The 22682-nt window shown below is 44.0% G+C and overlaps 1 protein-coding gene across 1 annotated transcript in view; it reads right to left on the bottom strand.

The window, feature by feature from the left end:
- The window catches only part of setbp1 (SET binding protein 1), a 44238-nt gene that overhangs the window by 15975 nt on the left and 5581 nt on the right, over positions 1-22682 (bottom strand). Inside the window, exon 2 of the mRNA XM_042489000.2 lies at positions 20374-20961. Within this exon, the coding sequence (XP_042344934.2) occupies positions 20374-20802 (429 nt within the window). The 5' untranslated portion in view covers positions 20803-20961. The remainder of the gene's footprint in view (positions 1-20373; positions 20962-22682) is intronic.

Below are 22682 nucleotides of genomic sequence, written 5' to 3' on the forward strand. Positions count from 1 at the left end.
ACGGCAGGACTGGAGCTTTTAATGCATCTTGTGTGCATGAGCAAACAGTGTGCAACAAAACAAAAGGCTTGTTTACAGAGCAATTAAATTCCTGTGGCAAGGATGTTGCATGCTGTGAGAGCTGGGGGGGATGGAGTCGGGGGTGTCTGACTACACACAGTATTAAACACTGACTGCCCTAGACCCAGAATTATTTACTATTTATTATCTTTACTTTGTTGACAACTTTCGTGTACTGTTCACAGCTTTAGTGTTCTGAACTATGGCACAATTTATCTACATTTTTCCCATGACGTGCCACAAATCTGAAGCAAATCTTACTTTACATTTGTCATGTAAAACTAAAATTGTAAAAGCTTGATATAGTATAGAAATCCTAACCCTGCTAAATGTATCACTGCTGCTTAATCGATGTACTGCTGGAAGATGAGAAATAGAGCAGCGGATGGCCTTTGTGGTTTAGCCTGTTATTAACAGACTCAGTATGACGCAACAAGACACTGTTCTGCTGTGCTGCAGGGAGATGTAACCTAACCACAGGCCTGCCTCTCAGCATATACACACAGGCGTGCAAGCGCGCACGCACACATGCATACAGTAGATGTACACATTTCAAAGGCTTCACGAAATCCTGGTTTTACACATAGTAGCACAAAGTGTATAAAAACAATCAGGCAACCAATTTAAGTCTAGATGGATCGGCACCTTGCCAGGTGATTAGCTCATTCTTTGTAGATACACACACTCTCATACACACACAGTAAAGAAGCATATAATGTTCTTATCACAGTATGCATGTTTGCAAGAAGAAGCACTTCATTTCTTCTACCCCGCCAGTGGCTTGCCTTTATCTCTTCTTTCCTTTTTCTATCACTATCCAACTGTTTTCTTCCCCTTTCTGCTGTCCAATCAGTAGTTATGCAGTTACACTTTTTGTACTTCCACAAAGGCAGCAGAAGCAAGCTGCACACACTCACAAGCGCAATAACACACATAAACACTGCGTAAGATAACACTCCACACATGGATAAAAAAACACACACTAGACACAAGCAAACACTAAGCAGCATGATTAACAAAGCCACAAAATGCACGTGCGTTTACTCTCATTTACCTCCTGAACACACTGCTATAGTATCCTTTAAGTCCTGAGATGTATGTGTGTGTGTTTGTGTGTGTATATATATGAGTTTTAAGTGTGTGTGTGCACAAAGTGACACTGGAGAGGAGATGCTGTAAGTCCACAGGGGGATAAGATGACAGACACCTGATACACCCATGCTTTCTCATTTAACCTGTCCTAGAATACCTGCTGTTTCAGGTTAAAGGAGGCCACAGAGGAAAGAGAGACGGGGAGATGGAGGTGGTTAGAGTCAGGCAGACACACATACACAAACTAACCACAAAGCCACCACTGAGAGATAATAAAGAGAGGAGGCATGGACACCTTTCCTACTAGAGATAGGAGAGCAAAACAGAAATAGGGAGCCCCCCTCCCTCTGGTTGTGGTTGGGTTATTGGCACCAGTTCAGCTTTTTGTTCTTAGTTTCCGCCCTTCTACCACCGCCTCCCCTTCTCTCTGCCTCGTACACTCCATGAAGCATTTCCAGGGAAAATACACTGTCTGATATTCACACAAGTAGATATAAATAGTGGGCATATGGATCAAGGTAGTCTCGTGGTTGTTGTAGTCAACACAGTGTGAAAAGAAAGACTTACTCTCCTTGCCGTTTGAGACAGGGTCAATCTAAGTCACTCATACAACTTGACAGATTGTCACTAGCTTTGTATCTAAAAATATTAGCAAATATTTTCATTATTAATTAATCTGTTGATTATTTTCTCAATTAATTGATTAGCTGTTTGCTCTAAACATTGTCAGAAAATGGTGAAAAAGTTTACTGTCATAAAGGAGGAAAGAAACCTCAAAATATTCACATTTAAGAGGCTGAAACAGTAGAGTAAATGAGTTAAGATGGGCCCCAGTACACACTGTAATGATGGGCACCTGAATACCTGATTTTGCATTTCAACTAGCTACCATATATCGCATCATCTTGTCACATGATAAAACTGAAATTTTACAATGGAAGGCATCAACATAACCCAGCAATCATTTTTACAAATTTGTATATAACAAAAATACTAAAGAAAATAAGAAATGATTTATTTAATTAAATATTTTTCTTTTAAATAAAGTTTATTTATCATTTTTGCTACTAATTATTTTACAAAAAAAAGAGAAAATGAAGGGCATTTTTGAGGGCATAAATTGCACATAACAACACTTTTGTGTGACAACAACACTTTTAAATGTGAGTTCTTCTGTGATCACAGTCGTATTATAGAGTGCAATCTGAATCACTTGTAAAAGGCACCTTTATCCCAACTCTCTTTAGGCCCCAGTGCAACATGCAGTGTCTTCACCAGTGAGCTGAAATCAGAGAATTTTGACTTTTTTCTCTTAAAAAAATTACTCAAAAAGATAAATTGGTTGTCAAACTAGTTGCTGATTAATTTAATAGTTGACACCTAATGGATTTATTGTTTTAGTTCTCCTTGCTATGTGATTATTACTCTACATTTTCATATGTGCTATGCACTTTTCTCTGTTGCATTGCCTTTTCATCACTGTATTGGAGGTCTTATCCTTATCATGTACTTTAACAGTCTCTGCACGGCTGCACCAGTGCTACAGAAAAACATTGCTGTACTCTGCAAACTGATTTCTCTGTTGTACATACACTGCCCTGCTCTTTTCAAGTGCTGTGTGAATAGGGACTGTGCTACTGCTGGCCTGCAGCAGGGGGCAGCGGTCGGGAAAATCAGCAGAGCTTGGACTCTGACCCTGGAGCAGCCCACCAGCACAAGAGCTGCGAGGCTTCAACCTTTTCCACACTGTCCTTCTTCCACAAGTCCCCTCGGGTCACACTTAGATATGGAGAGAGGCCAGCACGAAACAGACCCAAGGCATGTTTAGTCGTGATGCACTCTCCTTCCCTCGAGGCGCTTAGGCAGGGCCGTGTTCAGGGGTTAAGGGTCGTGCTCAGCTGCCAGGTCAACAACCATTTCTAGGAAGTCTTCCACTGGGTCAGCACTGTAACAACATGAATTGGTCTCAGTCAGTCACAGTCAGTCTCCAACACCCGAATGCGGGCAGATATGGAGCTGCACATTCCTTTCTACTGGTGATGTAACCATTAGATAAGGTCAGAGCGCAGCAGAGGAGCTTGTGGATAATATGTGACTAAGTGCTGCAATCACCCAACTGAAAGGCACTTTGCAAATGAGTCAGCATATATTTACGGACAAATTCATGTGTGTGTGTGTGTGTGCGCCTGACTGTGGCTGTTGTGAACGCAGATCTGGATGTAAAAAGTTCTCTCTCCTCCACTCTGACGTGAGGGGAGGTATGTGACGGCCCCTCCTGTCCTTTCCTCTCCTGCAGCCTCTCGTTTTCCACTGTTGAATAAACTCAGAGTGGAACTTCTCCCTCACGTACGCACGCACACGCACACGCACACGCACACACACACACACACACACACACACACACAGAGCACCCTGGCTGCACCATTATACTGGGAAAGAACACCCTAAACAGGCACACCCAAATCTCACAACCCAGCACACATATACACACATAATACACCGGCAAACATATACACAAACTCCATGCACGCACTCAGAGACACACACAAACACGCTGCCCTTCAAATAGTTTTTCGCAGCCTTTTATTTGGCTGCACGCCCGGTGGTTAGAGTGTTTCATTTTTCCCTGTGTATGGAACTGGGCAGCTGTCCAGACAGACACACAAAGAGAAAGAGAGAGAGAGAGGCACAGAAAGAGAGAGAGAGGGAAAGAGAGAGGGAGAAACGGGGAGGGAGGGGGTTACTGAAAGAATGAGAGCGGCAGAGAGAGGGAGGGAAGAAGAGGACCAGCAGAAAAACAAGGAGAGAGGTGCCTAGACCCGTTAACAACTAGTTCCCTCCGAAACCTTATGATTGATATGATCCTCTCTTTCTCCCACCTTCTCCCTCCTCGTCACACTCACACACTCACTCTCCTTGGCTTTGACACCATGCTGTCTCCCTCTGCCCCTGTGGCCTCGTGCACTAGCCCCCTCCTCCTTATCACATCCCTCCTTTTCTTCTTCTTTTCTCTTTTTTGGAGCTGACCATTCTCCCCTGTGGGAACTACCCCCACCCCCCCCACCCCTTCTCTCCAGCTCCATTCAGAGCGCTGCTTCACTGTGATCTGTGTTTCTGACAGCTCTGCGCACACACACACACACACACACACACACACACACACACGCACACACACACACAAAGACACACACAGCTCCTCTGCAAACAAACACCATGAATACTAACACGGCTTTGTGTCCACAGCACTTAAAACGGGGTGGAAGGAGAGGGAGGGAAGGTGGAGGGGAGGGGTGCGGAGAAAAGGAGGGAAAAGCGATGGAGGAGAAAAGAGGCACTGTGTTGATCTTGTGGCCACTCTCACAGACCTCCCTCCCTCCCTCATTGCCCCCCCCTACCCCCACCCCATCCCTGTTTCTCGTTCTCTCGTTCTTCCCACCAGTTCTCCCGGGAATAAAGACTTCCATTCATGCGCCTGAGGAGACCCACAGCAGGGGAGAGAAAAGAGGGAGGAGAAGGGGGGAGGAAAGATGAGGGGGTGTCAAGGTGGGACAGTTTGTGGATCACTGGAATCAGGCCCGTTGCCTAAAATTGTGTGCGTCTGTTTTCACTCAGCGCGCCTCGGCCAACGCTCCACTATCTCAGCTCTAGTGGCATCTGTGCCAGCTAAAGCATCTTCTGGGAAAGTTGGGTGGGAAAGTTTGGAAATTGGGCTCCATTCAAAACTAATGCTACAATTTCACAACTATGTGCTCTGACTACAGCGACAGTTTAACAAAAATAGAGCTTGATTATTTAAGCAAACAACAAAAAAAACCTCACTATATCTGAAGCATAGTCTTGTCTACACGTTGTTATATGTGCCCTCCCTGCTGGCCGTGATCAAGGATCCGATCTACAGTACATTTGTCCTCTGGCCAACTGTAAGGCAGAAGACAGATTTAATGCACAGCAGTTGGTCCCGAGCAAAATGTTCCCTCCTACGTCCACAGCAGTAATCCTTCAGATTGGAGTGCTCCTAAAGATAGCAGCAAAAACACCCAAGAGTCTCCTTGTCACACTCTCTTCAGACACGCTCAGACGTAGATGACTCAATCTGAACAAAAGCCAGTGATTGGCTGAACCGAAGCATGTTATTACGGTGCAATTGGAGGTTTTCACCCGCTCAGTAATGACAGACACATTTACATGCTACACAAAGTATACATCTAATCCCCGCTATTAGCATTAATGTTGTGTGTGCCGGCATATGTGTGTCCTACTTGTGAATAGCGCTAAGAGAGTTTTTTCATAGTGATTATTACAGCGATTATGTGCCAATTGTCCCTTTCATGGACGAACCTCCAGTGACAGCATTATGCATTTCACTCAGCACAAAGAAAATATACACAAGCAGAGAGACAGGCCACACACACACACACACACACACACACATACACACACATACACACACTTTCTCTCTTTATGGGAAAGCATAAGAACAAATCTAATGCAGGTTGACAGACAGAATACTGTTTAATCAGTGCAAATATTGGGAGAAGTAAATAACGAACCTATATACACGTGCACGACAGACGAACGAGTTGTTCACGGTGCTCTGTGCACCATATGACCCAATTGTACCACTTCTGTACAACAGGAAACAATTAACAGCCAATGAGCTGCTCTAAATCCTAAGGGATGGCTTCCTGTGTGGAATGATGGGTAATTCAAGACAGGAGCTGCACAGAGATTAAACACTTCCTCTCTGGCAAACTGTGGTCTGTAACAGCAAAGCCCCACTCACTGATTAGTTATTTAGAAATAATGCACCCTAACGCATTGTTGTCTAATTACTGAGGCAATAGCCTACAAAACAAGAGACTATTACATTACATCTATTTCTGTACATATTTGGGTGATAAAAACTTAAGTAATGGTGTCTCCTTATCAGGCAATGCTCTGTTATACCAAATATTAAAAATTCAAAATCACTTTTTTATTATCCAATTTGATAAGGAAAGGCAAAGGAAATAATACATAGTCACACTGGACTGTGCTGCTGAAAATGGTCAATTCATTAATCAATTCTTGCATGCCTCCAATGAAAGAATAATCCACGAATAAGAGGGCACGTTTAACAGCAGGAAAACTAAATCAAAACAACAGTTTACAAACTTTCACGCAACTCGCACAGTATAGTCCAGCTCTTATATATCCAGTCGTATGCTCGGTACTTCCAAACAGACAACGCTTTCTGTCGGGGACACGAAAAGTGAAACTACTATGCTCACTCAAACTACTCTCCATTGACGAAAATCGCAATTTGTTGGGCTTCAGGAGCTGATAAGCATTTTTCACTATTTTATGATATTTTATATAGACTGAAAAAAATAATTACATAACAGTTATTTAATTACAATTATATTAATCGTGTAGCATAACATTAATCAACAGATTAATGGGTAATAAAATGAAATAACCATTATTTGCAGCACTACTGAAGAGCCAATTGTTTTCCATCAAGTGCTGCTTACAAACAGTAGCTGACAGACGAATTACTACGTCTTGAAGAATAACTCTTGAGGCTGCACTTCAAGTTTAAAGCTCATAAAGTAACACTTTCATTGCTTTGTCTACATATTTCTGTGAATATATCAAGACCTCAGATGATCCCCAGCTTGCAAGAGAGAGAGTTATTAAAGAGCCACTTTATGACATCCTCAGTGACAGGGAGAATGGGCAAAGAGAGACACAATAGTCTTAACCAATCAGACTGCCCGCCTCCCCTCAGGCCCCCTCGCACCAACAATAACGCCTTTGTATGAGGCTGCACTCCACTCGCGCGTTCACACACACACACACACACACACACACACACACACACACACACACACACACACACACAGACCAAAGCATGGCATCCTGCACTTTCTCAGACAGTCACAAAGGGAGGCGGGAGAAGCAGCGTACATCTAGATCTGCATCAGTGCAAACAAAACTAGAATTAGAGTGTGTGTCTTTTAGCTAACAACCTGGCTGTGTGTGTGTGTGTGTGTATGTGTGTGTGGGGCTGTGTGTTTCCTTCCAGGCCTGGGCACATGACTGCAGCTGCCCCCTCGCTCCCTTGTCTAAACCAGCACCCCTCCTTGTAGTAGGTGAGAGGTCACACGGAGTGGCATTCCTCTCGGTCTGAGAGCGAGCGAGCATTACGCCGAGCAGAGGGGGCAGAGGGAGAGAGAGAGCAGGGCAGAAAACACAAGGGGGCAAAAACGCAACAGAGCAGGGCAGGTAAAAGATGAGGAGCGCAGGGCATTCGGGAGTGTGTATGTGTGTGTGCATGTGAGCATATGTGTGTGTGTGTGTGTGTGTGTGTGTGTGTGTGTGTGTTGAAATGGACCACTAAACAGAAGACCCTTGTGGCTCTTCCCTGCTTCATAAACACAGCTGTTTGTTTAGTCTGAGCCGTCCCGAGGGATGGACACACAGACAGAAGGACAGACAGACACATTTATATCATTTATTCATGTCCGCATCCATACTTAAAAGACAACGAGCATAAATAAACAGCAGAACTACAGACGGATTATTTTACAAAGCCTGGTACAAAGACATGAAAAGCAGCGGAGAACTGGGCAGAGTGACACACACAAACACACAATGTCTGAAAAGCCCCGGCTTAGAGGCTTTTTAATGATTTGCATCATTACATTTTTTAATGTGAAAATGTTTTACACCACATAGTGTTCTAAAACCAACTAATCAAAAATGTTGTTTAAGAATACTGTCATGCCAATAAAGCCGGTGACAGCCTGTAAAAAAGATTTTTGGACACCACCTCTCCACTGTCATCTCTCTGGCTTTCAGAAACACACACACAGCGACACACACCCCTTCTGACAGGCGAGTCCCGGACAGCTGATGGGGCCATCAGATTTCACTGACAAACACACTTACGCTTCAAGTGAGACACAGTGAAAGTCAATACTCTGCGCCTGCTTCTCCTTTCCTTTGACTCCAATCATCCCCTCTGCTTCCCTCCCTGCACCGAACATCACCCTCGATCCCTGCCGGACCTCCTCTCAAAACCACATAATACAAACTCCTCCTTGCGTGCACAAACATACACACATGTATGCACACACACATACACACACATGCACACTGACTAACCACAGAGGCAGAGGCATGATGGAGCCACACTAACAAAGCGGCCACCAGGAACACATGAGTCTGTGACTCAACATCATCCCTGACCGCAGAGGACATCAAACATGGCCGCCCTCCAGATAATCCCACAGTTATGTGAGTCACAGTCAACCGCTATCCAAAACCCAATTCAGGCCTGTGTATGTTTTTTTTTTTATAGTCTACACTTAAATTGATGTTGCCTTGTCAAACCCTTGAGTACTTGGATTTTGTCTTTTGTTTTTTCCTTAATATTTCTAATTAATATCTATTTTTTTATTTTCAATTATTATTTTGGCTTCTAATAATTATGATAACTGAGATAAAACATTAATGTACCGCTTTTGCCTGTCCCTAAAAGCATCTGCAATTATCATTCAAAAAGGGAAACTGGAAGATCAACAAGACGAATTCAAGACGGTACTTAGCCAGTCACACAAACAGGTCAGAACCGCTTCTGATAAAACGTTCAATGGCTAACAAAAAACCCTTACCTAATATAGCAAGTTTGTTGCAATCTCAAGTCCTATTGACTTTAGCTGATTGGTTGTTTTCCTCACTTTTCTTTTCTTCTGTATTGAGCACAACAGCCAATCAAGTGATTTTATTTACTGATGCGTTTTGCCATCACTAACGCCCTGACAGAAATTAAACATGCTGAATCAGCCAATGAAAAAGCAGACAAGCGCCAATGATGTTGGACACACTGCAAAAACCAGGGCGACAAACACTTACCAAAGGCCCGACACTGACCGTCAGTCACGCGTTTGCTTAATGTTTCAGTGCCCTTAGCCAGACTGGGGCATCTTTCATACTCCTCAAGCCTGTTTTTCAATAGAATTATACATAAAATATATTGTATTTAAAGTTTAAGAAAATCCAGTGATAAAAGAACAAGGTTGTTTTTTTGTTGTTGTTGTTTTAAAAAAGTTCAATAAATGCTTTGTATTTCTAAAGTCAATGACTAATGGTGTTAAAATGCAATCTCAATATGTACCAAAATACTTTGTGTCATGATTTTTGCCATAATCGAGCAGCCCAAGTTGGAAGATGACTTAGTCTTCTTTTTACTACACAAAGTCTGTTTTGTATTATTTTAGCTGTTGCTGTGAAAAAGAAAGCATCCTAAAAATCTTGAAAAATTGTGATTCTTCTGAACTAAAACATGACTTACTGGCAAAGTATTGGTTGCCATTGTTAAATGTCTTCATGTTCATTGGTAGCTGCTCCCCAACTGAGCCAACTGAGCCAGTGGCATTTCTTTAAGTGCAAGTGGCTGCTTCAGATCTTCATTAAAATGTAACTTGAGCTAGACGGGCTATTATATTCTGCCTACATCTGCCTGAAGAGGAACAGCAACCCACTGGGACTGGACACAATAGTGAATGAATAGGGCTTGACCTTTGGGACAGATTGGGAAGATGGTATGTGTGTGTCTGATTGAGAAATTAGCTACAGTTCCAACCAAATGGTCAGCACAAACACACGCACATACACACTCACATAGAGACCAAATCCAGCCCTGAGGGTAAGAAAGCAAAGGCCAGACTCCAGTTGTCTCAACCCTGACCCACACACACAAACAAACAATACAGCACACACACACACACACACACACATGGAAGCTAACACAACTGTGGAGTCCTGCTATCACCTCGACTTTTGAATGTCCGGCAGGGTCAAAGTTCATCTCTTCTTCTGCCAGCCGCCAGCGTCTCTTTGTGTAACTGTGTGTGTCTGTGTGTGTGCATGTGCTCACTAGGAGTGACCTTGCAGAGTCATTCATTGTGGATACACTGCAGCACCAGCACTACTGCAGAGCTGATTAGGGAGCAATCTTGCTTAGTGTAATGTAGAGTGTGTGTATATTTGTGTGTGTGTGCATATGTGTGTGTCTTTGGTAGGAGAACGACGGATGAACAGATTGTGTTTTGTCTGGACTTTCTTCAGGTTTGAGAGATACTCAAGAGCAGATCAGAGGTTAGATGCGAGGAGGTGTGTGTGTGTGTGTGTGTGTGTGTGTGTGAGTGTGTGTGTCAGTGTGGGTGTCGGTGTGTGTTTCAAGTGTGTACAGGGTGTGTATGGGGGTCAGACACAGATGGACAGCTGGTGTTTCAGCGGTGCTAAATCACTCACCCCTCCCCAGCATGCAAGCACACACACACACACACACACACACACACACACACACACACACACACACACACACACAAACATACACATGTCCCATCCCCCATCGACCACAGGGAAACGCCCCTTAAAGCATTCCCAGCTCTTACTCTCAAAAGCTCTTTTTACACAGAGAGCACGCTGTGGGGCTGCTAAGAAGTCATTTTTACACCGAACCAAACAACAGCGGCATGATGCCATCCCTTCTCTGTGATTAATTTAGACAGCATGCCAGCATTGTGGAAACAAAAGAGTGATGAGTATGACATGTAACACAACAGCATCGGCCTCTATAGTGCAACATATAACATACATATCGGCAACGCTTTCTGAACAATAACAATGGCATAACATGGCAATAATAATCATTTACGTCCCTGTAACGGCTAGTTTTGTCCTCTGCTCCCGTACCTCATTATTTTCCCAATATGCAGACATTGTTGGCCCCTGTTCTTCTTTGAGGTAGCTGCTAACTGCTAACAGTTTCTTTTAAAATCTACCACAGCAGGTCGCACACATAACATGTTGTCAAAACGTCACATCCTTGCTGCCAATCACCCTGCCTGTCCCTCCCACCTGTCCCTTTTACAGACAAGTCATTTTCGACACTGTTGCTACCTCTGTTGCCGACTTAAAGACGGGACAGCTCTCTCTTTTTCCGTAGTTGTACCTTATGTACAGAACGGCAACATGAAATAAGGGTATGATATATCTGCCTTGAACTGGCAGTGTTAACGAGGTTTATGGGCTTATTTATACTCCCTTTAAATACAAGATACATCTACTTTAAAACGTTGTAAATGTCACTGCCCTCATACTTTCTTGGGTCCTTTGTAATGGCATAGATGCAGCCAATAGAGGTTGTTTACAGCAATTTATGGCAATAATACAGTGTTTCTTCTGCGTCCTTAAGCTTTTAGAAAACACAAATACATATGAAATAAACACAGAGTAGAGACACAAGGCTCCATCCATGTCCATTACGTGTCTAACGTTGTTTTTGGCTGCTGCTCCTCTTCTTTGAGGTAGCTGCTAACTGCTACTTGCTACTTTTAAAATCTCCAGGCGGTGGGTTGCAGACATAACATGTCGTCAAACATGCCGGCTGTTCCTTTTACACAGTCCTTGACTTGGCACTGTTACTACCGCTGATCCTGGCTTAAAGGTGAGACAACGCTGTCCCCCATTCTGCAATTGAAGCTTTAATAAAGAACAGCAAGGTGGCATAGAGGCGTGATATTCTTGCCATTAGTAGGCAGTGTAAAAAGGGCTTAAGACTGCACACTAAGGACACACACACACACACACACACACACACACACACACACACACACACACACACACTAAAATAAAGCCTAGTTATTTTTGCAGTGATGACAGACACCAAAAAAGTCTAATATGACAGTTTGGTCAGGTCATATTAGAGGTGATCATTTCATGATCATACACTTTCATAAATCAGTCAAGGATTGCTCTCTGTGGGTTAGTACAGAGCTTCACACACACACACACACACACACACACACACACACACACACGCGCTCTTATTTTATGAGCTCATCAAGTCCCTCAGGTCACCAACCGCCATCTCAGCCAGGGATAAAAAAACTCACATCAAAAGGCTAACCATTTCACACACACGCATGTGCACGCAGAGCATGCGCACACACTTGGCGTGGCAACTGTGGCAGCATTAATTTCCTTGTGAATGCACTTGACTAACACATAATAATCCCAAACACTGCTGGGAGACCACCAAGCAGCAACACACACACACACAGCCAGGGGGACCACCAAGCAGAGGGGCTGTCAAGACAAGATAAGTGTGTGTCTAGCGTTAGGGTTTCGTATACACCCACTACTACTACACACACACACACACACACACACACACACACACACACACACACACACACACACACGTGCGCATATACAACAACAACACACAGCCTGGCCTGGACTCCTGGAAAAGCTCTGGCTTATCTCTCCCCACAGATAGTGAAATGGATTAAGAGCCACATTTGGCACGTCCAGAGAACTGGACAGATAACCAGGAAAACACTCTCTCTAACTGCAATCACTGCTCAACATGATTTGTGTGTGTGTGTGTGTGTGTGTGTGTGTGTGTGTGTGTGTGTGTGTCTGTGTGTGTATGAGAGAGAAAGAAAGGGAGTGGATGCATTTTAGCTTGCGTATGCTCCCCCATGTGTAGGCATTGGATCGATAACTGTGTGTCTATGTGTGTGTCTGGAGGAGTGATGCAGTGGTTGACCCGGGACCCAATCCGTTAGAACACACGCATTCATCTTCCAAACACACACAGCGTGCCCAGACAAAGAGCTGTGTGTGAGGGGACGTTCAGCATGTGTGTGATGTCAGCTGGAGACAGAGAAGGGGAGCCCATCATATCCCGTTTATGTGTGTGTGTGGGTCTGTCCCCTGACACAAGGCGCCTGCTCATTGACCTCCCTGGTTATAGATGCCCGCTATGAAGATGATAGGTGGGTGAGATTCCCTTTAAGACCTGGAAACTACATCTTCTTATGTTTTCTTCAGTGCTTCTGAGTTTGAACCCACTCCGTCGTTCACTCATTCACTAAGCTCTACATAAAAATGGACACTAATAGCGCACTCTATCCTGAATAGTAAATTGAGATTTCGGACATTTATGAATCGCTGTTTTTCTGTGTCATCGCTGGCAGCTTTAGAGCAGTCATTTTTGCATCTATAGAACACAACTTATTGCAATATGGGATCGTCCACACTATGGACGCTACTTTTCTTTCTACTGTGGGAATTTTTAAGGGTACTACATCCTATATACATACATTTACAGTCAGCATTTGGACACTCAAATAAAATGATGAGGGGAAATAAAGAGCACCATGGTAAATGGGGAGGGCTGGGCAATATATTAATATATCGATATCATGATCAGAGTGTTCTAGCTGTTTCCACCAATCACTTTTGGAAAAGTTTACTTAGACTGTATGTAACCTGTACCTAAACTGTGGATCTGTTTGTGCTTCCACTGCAGAGAGTGCACATAATGATGGTGGGGTTGTTTCTAGATAATAATACTCACGTCACTACTCCAGTCAGCTCTTGCTATATTTCCTCTTTCCTCTCACCAACAATGCCTGCACCTCGTCGACTGTCCATGAAATGACAGGTCTGCAAACTTTTTATTTTATCTTATGTCTGTGTCCCTTTTTTATCATTCTGTGTTCCGTCTCTAAATTTGGACATTTCGGTGGGTTTGTGAATATAGCACAGGTCATCATGAGATCTTTTTTTCCCCTCAGCATTAGTTTGAGGACTGAGACGCACGATGGATAGTTGCAGTAAAGTTTCATTTTCACTGCACCTGGTGTTCTGCTTTTCCGTCTGTGCCTGTGCACTCCCAGTGTCGTGCAATCAGTAACCAAACTTAAGGCGTAAATATTTCAACAGTGCAACTAAGGAACAGTCCAGCTCCAAAAATATAATACCAATACGTGGTGGGAGATGTTTGAATTGTGACGTGACAATTTTTTAGCTCTGCTTTTTAGTATCAGTTTAGTTTGTGAGGTACCTCAACAGAGGGGTGATGAAAACTACAACTCTGGAAATGGAACAGCTTTATTATTGGTACCATCTACAACTTTCAATAATGGGAACACAAAAGTAGCCGTTCTCATTTGTAACCGGACTGAACCGGACTAGTTGGTCGAATCAAGGCTTTATTTGCCTATACCTGCTTAGTCATTATATCTACATTACTCATGACTATTTATAAAAAATGTAATTGTGTGAATATTTTGTGAAAGCACTCACAGTCAACCCTACAATGACATTTTAATAGCAATATTTAGGTACCGAAAACTGCCAACGTGGCTGCAGTTCTTATATGACTGTTACTACCTGACCAAATCATATCGCAGATTTCGGTGCCTGATTTCAGTGCCAAATTGTGTGAGAAGCGAAACAGAGAGCGAGTGAGAAAGATAGAGTGAGCAAGCGCGTGCATGTGTGTGTGTCGGTGACAGTGAGACTGCAGCGAGCGAAGCAGAGTTTGAAGTTAAGAGGCAGTTCAGCGTGTGAACAGCTCAAGCTGTTTGTCAGTGAATAAATGATACAACTTCTCAAGACATCAGCCAAGCTCCTGTGTCTTGCTTGTCACCTGCTTATTAGAGTGAAGAAGGTTTGCACTGAAGTTAGCAAGCAAAGTTAGCCTCCCAGGCTCCCTTAAGGTGGACTGTTAAGGTGGACCAGCGGTTCTCATTGTAGTGACAGTCTCAGTTAAGCCTAAACAGACAATGACTTGTTTTGCTGATAGTGGTCCTGTAACTGTTGGTGTTACATTTTTGTGGTTGGGTTCAGTTTTATTTAGAAGGTGAATTAATTAATAATGCTTTGTATTTATCCATATTTATATATTTAAGTATACTTTAAACTGTGAAATATACTGTAAAAATTTCAAGTTTAAATTTTCCTTTGCGATTTAAAAAAAACAAAAAAACAACAAAACTGTTCCTCAGTGTAGTTAACTGTTTTGTCGGTTTCTCGATTCAGGCACCACTTAGGCACTGGTAGTGATTTAAGAGCATCTTTTTAGTACCGGTATTGGAAAGAAACCCAAAAAACACCCAACCTTATCAATATTGAGGAATTCAGTCAAAAATATGTGATTTTCTTCATTTGCCAGTAGGGTGTGATTTCAGATGCAGCCTGTGCTTCAATCTATATTATTTCTTATGCAAGCACCAATTCTGCCTTGCCTCTGCTGTTGAATTCGTCAGTTGTGAACATTAACATAACCCATATCTGCATGTTTTGGTGTTTATTCTGCTTTTTGCCTGCTGCGTCTGGTTACTATTTGATGCTGGAACATGTTAGTTTTGATATGAGAAACAGAAAGTTTCACCTTCTAGTAGGTCGGAGAAGAGAAGTTTTGACAGAAGATCCACAAAAGACGGAGAGGCTGCCAACGCTGTCTTACTATGCGTTGTTCTGCATGTTTGCCTACTTATCTGTCTGTCTCTCCCCTTCTCTGTCTATTAGAGTCAAATCTCTGTCTTAATGGGCATCTATTGTATCCTGCCTCTCCCCCTCCTCTATTCACCACACTACCACACGCACATACACACTCCCTCTGAGGGGGCCCCTTAACCAGGCTCTCCATATGCCTGACCCCCACCTCCTCTCTCCTCCTCCTCCTCTTTCCACAACCCCCTTTTCCTCTCCCCATCTCCTGCTCACACTCTGGCTTCTGCTCTGTTGCTGCCGCTGCTGCTGCTGCCCCACGCTGCCATCTGCTACAAGACAACAGAGGGTGAAAGAAGGGAGGAAGAGGGAGAAAGGAGTGGAGAGTGAAAAGAGGAAGACGTGAGGGAAGAAAAGCGGAGAAAGAGGGACAGATAAAAGATAAAGAGAGAAAGAGGGAAAGAGTAGATGTGGATACAATACAGCAGAGAGCAGAGAGGCTGTCCATCTGCTCCCCCTCTTGCCTCCCCTCCCCTCCTGACACACAGCCTCACACACACCACAAAGAGAGTATTTAACCTCAACACACACACACACACACACACACACACACACACACACACACACACACACACACACACACACACACACACACACACGAGAGGGAGACAGAGAGACAGAAAGCGGCCCAGCCTCTCTCTTTAACCCGTTCCTCTCCAGTGAGCCTGCCTGTATTACACCCTTGGGGTGGCAGGTGATGGGTGGATGGAGGGAAAGGATGTAGGGAGGTGGGGGAGTAGGGGGGTTGGAGGGAAGGGGGATGGGGGTGTGTGATTGAGGGACGCAGTGTAGGGGATGAAGGATTGAAACTGATCTGAATCAACACCAACACATCCTCCACTCCCCTCCCCTCCCTAAAACCTCAAATCTCAATAGAGACCAGCTTGCTACCCCTGTCACTATGACAACCTCTGTCAATCATACTGTAGCAGCGGGTTTCCAAATGGGGACCGATGGTGCTGGATTAGGAATGGCTGCCCAAATTTTAGAGTGCAGCTTGCTCAGCTTGCTCATGGATTTAAAAACATTTTTTAGTGGTAAACACCTCTTTTTGATAGAATTTATTCACAGAAATGCGACAGCAGGTCAGATATAGTCTACTCTGTGGTGAGAGTACACATCCTGCAGACGACTGGCTGAAATTGTGTTCTGTGGATGACGTCAAAATCTGCAGATGACAAAGCAACACCCACATGCTTTCTTTCCAATTTAGCTGCAATTTTGTATTTGAGTCACCACCACCAGACTCTAAGCACAAGGTGACAGATTGAGGTGGTGATTTCAGCCAGTGTTCCAGTTAAAAAAAAAACGACACCATACATGTAGAGCAGCCGTTTCCAACCTTTAAGACTTATCAACATATTTCCAACCACTTTTCACCACTTGCAAATGCCTACTAGTTTTCACCAGTTTAACAAAAACAAGTTTTCCTTGCTTTACTTTGCTATAATTATCTAGTAATTCATTAAGAAAATGATTAGCAGAAAAACCTTGTGTAGCAGAATCATATTTCTTCTCTGCCTTGCCTGTGAATTATCTTAGGACACCTTCAAATCTGTCTTTCAACTCCTTTTTTGGGTTCCCAGCCACAAGTTGGGAAACTACATTAAATACCCTACTTAGCTACTGCATCAAACTATACCCCCTAATAAGCATATTCAGGATATGAAAGGCACTATGTAGAAAGCTACTGGTCTCATGGCAAATAGCAGCATGGCCAAAGTGTTGCAGGATGTGTGTGCTGTCATCAGTGCTAGTGCTGTTAACTAAAATTTGATATGAGCTGTTACCATCAGGCAGAGGCTACAGGGTGCCAGACCTCCAAAATCAGTATTGCTCTGTTGAACAAACTGTGAAGAAACTGTGTAAAATAACTGATCCTCTGTGTGCGAGGATGCAGCACCTTACGATATGTAGAGCACTTTAATGTCAGTGTCAGTGTTTTTGTTTTTTGGTGTTGTCGTTGGTGTTATAATAGTTGTCTATTTATTAATCTGACGATTGCTGTACTCAATGAATTACCAAAAACACAAATAAATATTCATATATTAAAAGTAAGTTATTTCCGTAGACAACTCTGCAGTTTAATGTAGAAGTAAGTGGTAAAATATATTTCACTTTATGTGTGCACCTTCCCCATGTGCGGCCATCAACCATATGCTGGTGGGTGTACATTTCAGAGGGGACGTAGGGCACGCCCCCAATATTTAGAACATGTACATTTGTCCCCCTTCAATAAAAACATGACAGCAGGGAAAAAAAGCATTTAAAACATAAATTATTCTGCAATAGGCCCAAAATATTGCAAAATAATTCAACAGATTGTAGGAGATTCAGTGTTTGTTGCTTAAAATTTTCTGGCAGAGGACCCCAAGACCCCTTGTTTCATGTGTGTCTCACATGTTGAAACAAAACCTTTGCTCTTTTATGTTGGCTCCCTAATTTGGCACTCAGTCAGCTGCTCAAAACTTTGAGCACCCATGATGTTAAGTATGTACAAAACATCTGTATATAGCTGGTTTAACACAGGTAGCTGATCTGAGAGGGTGAGCAGCATGCAGCCTCTAATTGTCTGGCAACTGTATTTCCTCTCATTTACTGATTTTAGAGACCATGTCTTTAAACAATTAGACAATTTTCTGTGTAAAAGAGGTGTTTTTAAATGGCTGGTTATGTACAAATTTCCCTTATTTAAAACAGCTCCTGGATAATGCTGTTTTTTTTGTGTGTTTTTTTTAATAACCGCCCACAGTTATTTTTTTGGCTGCATCAGACCCCTCTTGAACACAGACATAGAGCAGAGATAAATCTGACCATGCAATTACCTCATGACCCCCTTGAATTGGAGTTAAAACAACAAGACTGAAGCACAACAGAACAAAACGAGGCCCAGCATCATGTTGACAACATGACGCCTCCGCTCCTGCTGGGCCTGTCGAGCTCAGTGACACCGAGATGGCTGTCAGGTTTGGACACACACACCATTGTGTAGGTAAACACACGCTACAAACACTAGATTCCCCCAAGGACCTGTACGTACACAGTGTCACACACACCGAGCACCAGTGTAGTGAGTAAAGGGTGTGATGGAGGAGGAGGGGGATGAAGGGGCGTGACCCACAAGAGCTGATTTCATTAAAGCCGAGGAGAGGAGAGGAGACAGGAAAGGTCTCTGTGTATATGACCACAAATGGAGAGAGCAGACAGCAGCTGTCACTTGCTTATGTCAGCCCTATTCTCAGCTCTTATGTGAGTGTGTATGTTGTGTGCTTGTGTGTCTGTGTGTGTGTGTGTGTGTGTCACTTTGTGATCTCAGCTAGCCATGACTGGTTTCAATTACACAGCAAACTTTGACCCTGTGTAACCAAGCAGGGAAACGAGCTACTGAGAGAGAGAGAGCGAGAGAGAGAGAGAGGTACATATAGTGGAGCATGTCAGAAAATGAGCGGTTGAGGTAGAAAGATGAGTTTTTTCACTCAGTGAAAACTCAAACTTGTAAAAAACAAACTGTACAACCAGTGGTGTAGTGGTGGTTGATGAGACAGGTGTGCTACCAAGGAGGAAGTGGGTATACTCTTACAGATTTAGTGTATCCCACAGCATTAGGGTGCACGTGTGGCTGTGGCGACAGGGGTGTAACAACAACAGCAAACTTTTCTTTTCTTTTTTTTTTAAATGCGTGTCATTTTGTATTATTCTGTGTCAAAATTCTGAGGTTTTTAGTGGGTCCGTAAATGCTAGACAGGCAGAGCTCTCCATGAGTTCTCTTTTTCTTCAGGAGCACTTTGGTACTCGCAGTGTGGATAATTGATTTGTTGGTGCATTCAGAGCTGATCAGATCAGATCGATGGATGATAGGAGCAGCTGCTGTGAGTGACAGCAAATTGTTAGAGCCGGCAGAATAAATGATTATGTTTCACTTTCACTGCGCCTGACGTTCTACTGCTCCATCTTTGCCTAGAGTACGCTCTGCTCTCTGAGAGTGTGGTGTAATGCATAACAGTGTGTGTATATATATATACATATATACTGTATATATGTATATATATTTAAACAGTGCTGCTAATAAATGGTCCAACTCCAGAAATAGAAAATTAGTTTGTGGCTAGGGTTAGGTGCCAACATGGCATCGGTTCCTTTACGATTGCTACATACCTGACCTAATCATAACGCAGATTTTGGTGCCTCATTTTAGTGCTAGGCTGTGTGACTAACGAGCGAGAAAAACAGCGAGCGAGCAAGTATGTGTGTGCAGATGACACTAAAGGCTGCAGCGAGCGGAGCAGAGTATTAAGTTAAGTGGCAGTGCAGTGTGTGTGTGTGTACAGCTAAAGCTGTTTGTCAGTTAATAAACACTAAAACTCCCAGACACAAGCCAACCTCTCATGTCTTGCCCACTTGCTAAAGTGAATTGGGGTAGCACCGAAGTTAGCAAGCTAAGTTAGCCACCCAGGGTCCCTTAAGGTAGACTGTTAAGGTGGACAGGTTGTTCTTATTGTAGGCACAGTCTCAGTTAATCCTTAACAGATAATAGAGAAATGTTTGTCTGTCGAGTTGTGTCATTAACTGTTTTGTGCTGTTTTTTTTTTTTAAGTATCAGTTCAGGCACCATTTAGCCACCGGTATCGTTTTAGCACAGGTATCAGAAAAAATCCCAATTATACCCAACCTTATTTGTGGTGGCAGATGTTTTATGGCAGTCTGCGATTATTGCCTGGTGGTATACTATAAATGGCCAGAAAAAGGGAAAGGTTTACCACGTATACCTGCGCAAACCCTCCACTATACCGCTTTGTACATGACATACTACACTCTTACTGAAACCACACAAAATGGACAGTGCTTCCAGAGATGGTGACTTACCCTTTTTCTGGGGGGTCCTCGTTCTTCATCTTTCTGGCCTCGCCCTGCCCCACCTCCTGTCCGTCCCTGCCGCCCCCCTTTGCCCTCTCCAACTGGAGGTCTGATGGTCATCCTGATCTCCGGTGGGCAAATGTAGTTCTCGAGGTTCTTGGGGGGCTTCTTGGTTCGCTTGGTGGTCTGAATCTTCAGCTTTAGACTTCCTTCCTGGAAACTCGCTTCCTTGATGGAGAACTCCTGTTCCTCCAGAAGCCCCTCCCCCTGCTCCTCTAGCCCCTCCCCTTCGCTGATGCCGCCATTAATCACATCATCGCTGCGCGCCAAACCGATGCCCCCTGCTCCTACTTGGTCCTCTTCATTTGGCCCCACCCTGCCTCCCTGTATCTCCGCCTCTTTGGGTCGGGCCGAGCCAACCAGATCCCTTGGCTCCATCCACGCTCCCGCCAGAGCCAGTCAGGATCGGGGAAGCTGTGGCAGCCAGCCAATAGGAAGATCAAGAACAGTAGTCTGTCGGGCTGGTCGGGTTGTTGTCAATCAGCTACTGGGGTTGGGTTGATTGTCCCACAGGAACACAGCGAAGCCAGGGACAGTCTGCAGAGAGAGCAGGTGAAGGATATGATTAGGAAAACAAGGGCGACTAAAACAGAGTCCTGTAATCCTCATAGCTTCCATTCCAGTGCTACCTCTCAGCACAAGCCTGTCTGCTGTCATCAACATCATTAGCCGCCTGTTATGTATGAAGACAAACACACAGGCTCATCACAGAACTGTGGGGGCATGCTGCCGCGCTCTCATTTGCATTTTCTACCTCGCATAAACAAACCCGTTTTTGACACCCACTGACGCTTGCCTTCCTCTCTCCCTGCCCTCTTCTTTACTCACTCTTTGCTAATCTCCTCTCCCTCCCTTCATCCCCTCGTTCTGTCCTCCACGACATATCTGAAGCAGAAATGTACAGACACTAGAGTGATCAGTGCAAAATAAGACATTCCTCTTCTCTGCTCTAAAACCAGGCTGAAGTTAGCCTGAGGACACAAGACAGAAAAAATGAAAGAAGCTGACTTCTGTTTTTTTTTTCTTTTCACCAGAGCAGGGAAGGAGGGAGGGAATCACACATGGGGAGAAGGAGAAAGACGGAGGGAAGGAATCTAAATTCTTTCCCCAGATGTGGTTTACAAGCTGGTCTGGAAAAACCAGCGTCTGAACTGTTTTACACACGCATGCAGTGGCATTGATAGACCCGCACATGCATGAAAAACTGCTTACACTCCATGCACAACATCCAAATGACAGTGTTGCTGTCACCGCGTACATTTATTCACCCCCCGCTGCTATTTCTGCTCTCCAGAGAAAACGTTGTGGTAGCCATTTCTCACAGGATTCAGGTTTTCCTTTTTGGATCATTGCACATGCCGGCGCAGATATATATTACATACTTCCATCACAACACACACGTATGCACTTACACACAGGCGTATAAACAGAAAGCAACCAAAACAAACACTGGACTACACTTCTCACTGCAGCTCCAGGGAATCCCATCAGTCAATATGACATGAGGCATGACTGAGCTGGAAGTGGGGAATGCTGTCTCACACACTGAGCTCAGACTGACACCATTTACACTGATGTGAACCCGGACTAGACCACTACCTGCAGACATGACTCAAGTAAAAGCTTACAGCTCGCTGCAGACTCACAATGACCTGAGAGCACAAAAGGTTTACGGCTTTGAGAATTCAGCTAATACACTCTCTGAAACTCTGAATGTGTGTGTGTGTGTTTGCTCTGTGTGCACTCTCGTACCAGCCCACACTACTGTACTGACAGCTGATCCCCATCATAATACCCAACAGGCCTCACAGCACATGCTTACAGTCCATCCATCCAGCTATACCCGCTTATCCTTTTAAAGGCTCCCAGCTGACACTGGGCAAAAGGTGGGGTACAGAACAGGTCGCCACTCAGTCACAGGGCACACATGAGCAATTTAGAGTCGCCAATTAACCCAACCTGCATGTGGGAACACCCAGAGAAAACCCAAGCGTCGGCCAGCAGCTTCAAACCTTCTCGCTGTGAGAAAAAAAGTGCCAAACACTGCACCGCTGTGCCGCCCCGTGCTTACAGTGTGATTGAATAATCATAATCCACAGCAGTATTTCAGTGTAAGACTGCACATAAACAGTGCCCAGCCCTGAGGTCAAAGTCAACAGTTACTCATTTCTCCTCTGCATTTGCTAGATTAAATAAAAATGAAAAGGTTTGTTTCTACGAAACCCTCTCTTTAGCTGTTAAGTTTGCCAATCTGAAAC

The sequence above is a fragment of the Plectropomus leopardus genome, chromosome 4, assembly GCF_026936395.1.
Source record: "Plectropomus leopardus strain MGB_pleo_1.0 chromosome 4, ASM2693639v1, whole genome shotgun sequence".
In the NCBI taxonomy this organism is placed as follows: Eukaryota; Metazoa; Chordata; class Actinopteri; order Perciformes; family Serranidae; genus Plectropomus; species Plectropomus leopardus.